At 36.6% G+C, this 4179-nt stretch overlaps 1 protein-coding gene across 1 annotated transcript; it reads right to left on the bottom strand.

Moving 5' to 3' along the window:
* Positions 1-2786: 2786 nt before the first annotated feature.
* Positions 2787-3716, bottom strand: LOC129554139 (olfactory receptor 4A47-like). The gene has a single exon (XM_055422765.2). The coding sequence runs from the start codon at positions 3714-3716 to the stop codon at positions 2787-2789; it is 930 nt and encodes a 309-aa protein (XP_055278740.2).
* Positions 3717-4179: the final 463 nt, after the last annotated feature.

Here is a 4179-nt window from a genome sequence, read left to right as displayed (position 1 = left end):
AAGGATTCTTCAATATCCAGAAATCAATCAATGTAATACACCACATTAACAAAATGAAAAATAAAAACCATATGATTATCTCAATAGATGCAGAGAAAGCCTTTGACAAAATTCAACATCCATTTATGATAAAAACCATTCAGAAAGCAGGAATAGAAGGAACGTTCCTCAACATAATAAAAGCTATCTATGACAAACCCACAGCAAACATTATCCTCAATGGTGAAAAATTGAAAGCGTTTCCCCTAAAGTCAGGAACAAGACAAAGGTGCCCACACTCACCACTACTATTCAACATAGTTCTGGAAGTTTTGGCCACAGCAATCAGAGCAGAAAATGACATAAAAGGAATCCGAATTGGAAAAGAAGAAGTAAAACTCTCACTGTTTGCAGGTGACATGATCCTCTACACAGAAAAACCTAAAGACTCTACCATAAAAGTACTAGAGCTAATCAATGAATATAGTGATGTTGCAGGAAATAAAATCAATACACAGAAATCCCTTGCATTCCTATCAACTAATAATGAGAAAATAGAAAGAGAAATTAAGGAAACAATTCCATTCACCATTGCAACAAAAAGAATAAAATACTTAGGAATATATCTACATAAAGAAAGAAAAGACCTATATATAGAAAACTATAAAACACTGGTGAAAGAAATCAGAGAGGACATTAATAGATGGAGAAATATACTGTGTTCATGGATTGGAAGAATAAATATTGTGAAAATGAATATATTACGCAAAGTAATTTATAGGTTCAATGCAATACCTATCAAGCTACCAATGGTATTTTTCACAGAGCTAGAATAAATAATTTCACAATTTGTATGAAAATACAAAAAACCTCGAAGAGCCAAAGCAATCTTGAGAAAGAAAAATGGAACTGGGGGAATCAACCTGCCTGACTTCAGGCTCTACTACAAAGCCACCGTCATCAAGACAGTATGGTACTGGCATAAAGACAGAAATATAGATCAATGGAACAAAACAGAAAGCCCAGAGATAAATCCACACACCTATGGACACCTTATCTTTGACAAAGGAGGCAAGAATATAAAATGGAGAAAAGACAATCTCTTTAACAAGTGGTGCTGGGAAAACTTGTTACTTGTAAAAGAATGAAACTAGAACACTCCCTAACACCATACACAAAAATAAACTCAAAATGGATTAAAGATCTAAGCGTAAGACCAGAAACTATAAAACTCCTAGAGGAGAACGTAGGCAAAACACTCTCCAACATAAATCACAGCAGGATCCTCCATGACCCACCTCCCAGAATATTGGAAATAAAAGCAAAAATAAACAAATGGGACCTAATTAAAATTAAAAACTTCTACACAGCAAAGGAAACTCTAAGCAAGGTGAAAAGACAGCCTTCAGAATGGGAGAAAATAATAGCAAATGAAACAAGTGACAAAGGATTAATCTCAAAAATATACAAGCAACTCCTGCAGCTCAATTCCAGAAAAATAAATGACCCAATCAAAAAATGGTCCAAAGAACTAAACAGACATTTCTCCAAAGAAGACATAAAGATGGCTAACAAATACATGAAAAGAGCTCAACATCACTCGTAATCAGAGAAATGCAAATCAAAACCACAATGAGGTACCATTTCACGCCTGTCAGAATGGCTGCTATCCAAAAGTCTACAAGCAATAAATGCTGGAGATGGTGTGGAGAAAAGGGAACCCTCGTACACTGTTGGTGGGAATGCAAACTAGTACAGCCACTATGGAGAACAGTGTGGAGATTCCTTAAAGAAACTGGAAATAGAACTGCCTTACGACCCAGCAATCACACTCCCAGGCATACACACCGAGGAAACCAGAATTGAAAGAGACACATGTACTCCAATGTTCATCGCAGCACTGTTTATAATAGCCAGGACATGGAAGCAACCTAGATGTCCATCTGCAGACGAATGGATAAGAAAGCTTTGCTACATATACACAATGGAGTATTACTCAGCAATTAAAAAGAATGCATTTGAATCAGTTCTAATGAGGTGGATGAAACTAGAGCCTATTATACAGAGTGAAGTAAGCGAGAAAGAAAAATACCCATACAGTATACTAACGCATATATATGGAATTTAGAAAGATGGTAATGATAACCCTGTATACAAGACAGCAAAATAGACAGAGATGTATAGAACAGTCTTTTGGACTCTGGGAGAGGGCGAGGGTGGGATTTGGGAGAATGGCATTGAAACATGTATATTATCATATGTGAAACGATCAACAGTCCAGGTTCAATGCATGATACAGGATCCACGGGGCTGGTGTACTGGAATGAACCAGAAGGATGGGATGGGGAGGAAGGTGGGAGGGGGGTTCAAGATGGGAAACACATGTACACCCGAGGCAGATTCATGTCAATGTATGGCAAAACCAATACAGTAATGTAAAGTAATTAGCCTCCAATTAAAATAAATAAATTTAAAAAAAAAACGGTAAGAATCTGGTTACAAAAAATGAGACAGTAATAAAAGTAATGCATATTAGTTAGTTATTTTTGTAATTCTAACCAATGCTTTACATATGACTTATTTACTCTATTTTAAATGCATTTCAACTTTCCAGTTGCAGTGATAAACTTGACATTAATGTTTACATTCAAAGAGGGAAACTACTATTAATAACATAAACAAATATTTATTATTTAATAAAACTCATGATAACTTCTTCAGAGAAAAGTTTTCATGAAAACAATAGACTTTGATATTTGAAGTAAATTCCTAGTGTTAAACTACTTTCTCTGCAATGCATAATGCACTTATTTGCTACTTGATCTCACTTTTTTTGTCCAGAGCTTCTTTATAGCATTCATCATCTCAGAGCTTCTTAGACTATAAATCAATGGGTTCAACATGGGGCTTATGACTGTATAAAACACACTCAATGATTTGTCAATGGGGAAGGTCTTAGCAGGTCTCACATACATGAAAATGCAGGGAACAAAGAAGCAGACAACCACAGTGATGTGGGAGCCACAGGTCTGGAGGGCTTTCCGCCTCCCTTCCTGACTCAGGTTCTTCAGAGAGTGCAGGATGACTCCATAGGAGACGAGCAAGAGCAGAAACAAAAGAGTGCACATCAGTCCTCCATTGGCCACCTCTAAAATGCCAATGACAAAGGTGTCAGTACAGACAAGTTTCAGTAAGGGGTTCATGTCACACATAAAGTGATCAATGACATTGGGACCACAAAATGGGAGCCCATAAACAGTGCTCACTTGAATAATTGAGTGCAGAAAACCTGCAACACAGGACACCAGCAGCAGTACCACACACACCCTTTTCCTCATGATCACCAAATAATGCAAGGGCTTACAGATGGCCACATAGCGGTCATAGGCCATCACCAGCAGAAGGGATATCTCAGATCCACCAAAAAAGTGCTCTGTAAACAGCTGGGTCATACAGGATTCAAAGGATATGGTACTTTCCCCAAAGAACAAGTCTGAAATCAATCTGGGGGAAGCAGAAGAGGAATAAACTAGATCTATAAATGATAAACTAGCAAGAAAAAAGTACATTGGTGAGTTCACTGTCTTACTGACAGCTACAGTCACCACAATAAGCAGATTGCCCGCTACAGTCAATATGTCGAAGAACAAGAACAAAACAAAAAGGACTTTCTGCTCCTTTGGATTCTGTGTGAGGCCCAAGAGGATGAAATACGTTACATTGTTCCTTGGTTCCATCTAGTCTGTATAGATGCTGTGTTCACATGTTAGAAACAGTGTGCTTACAAAACAAGGGGAAAAATTTTAAATGAATTATAATTTTCATCCTTTGTTATAAATTCAATTAAAAGAATGTCTGGAGAATCTTCTCATATCCAATGTGTTATTGACATTTTAATTGCCAAGTTGAATAAGGTAGAGTTGCTTGCCCCCATGTATTAAGTTATAAGGATATTCATAGAAGTTAAGAGTCACAGTACAGGGATATATCAATGAAAACTAGAATCAGAGAAGAATTTACAGAAGAATTAATGTGTTAGCTGAATTTTTTTTTAATGAATTAGCAAGAAAGGACAGGAATGAACTTCAGTGAAGTCACAAAGTATAAAAGTGATACTCACTTAAGGTAGTTTACATAATCAATGTAAGTAGATCAAATCATGAAAAGAAAGTTTCTGTCCTGAATTGTCCCAGACCTCAC

The sequence above is a fragment of the Moschus berezovskii genome, chromosome 14 (genome assembly GCF_049115385.1).
Source record: "Moschus berezovskii isolate FMDL1 chromosome 14, NW_MosBer_1.0, whole genome shotgun sequence".
Lineage (NCBI taxonomy): Eukaryota > Metazoa > Chordata > Mammalia > Artiodactyla > Moschidae > Moschus > Moschus berezovskii.
Note: the sequence above shows the minus strand (reverse complement) of the source record. Positions and strands in the feature narration are given on the sequence as shown.

Bases quoted from the DNA above. Each gene is read 5' to 3' on its own strand.
- LOC129554139 (XM_055422765.2), bottom strand. From the start codon at position 3,716: ATGGAACCAAGGAACAATGTAACGTATTTCATCCTCTTGGGCCTCACA.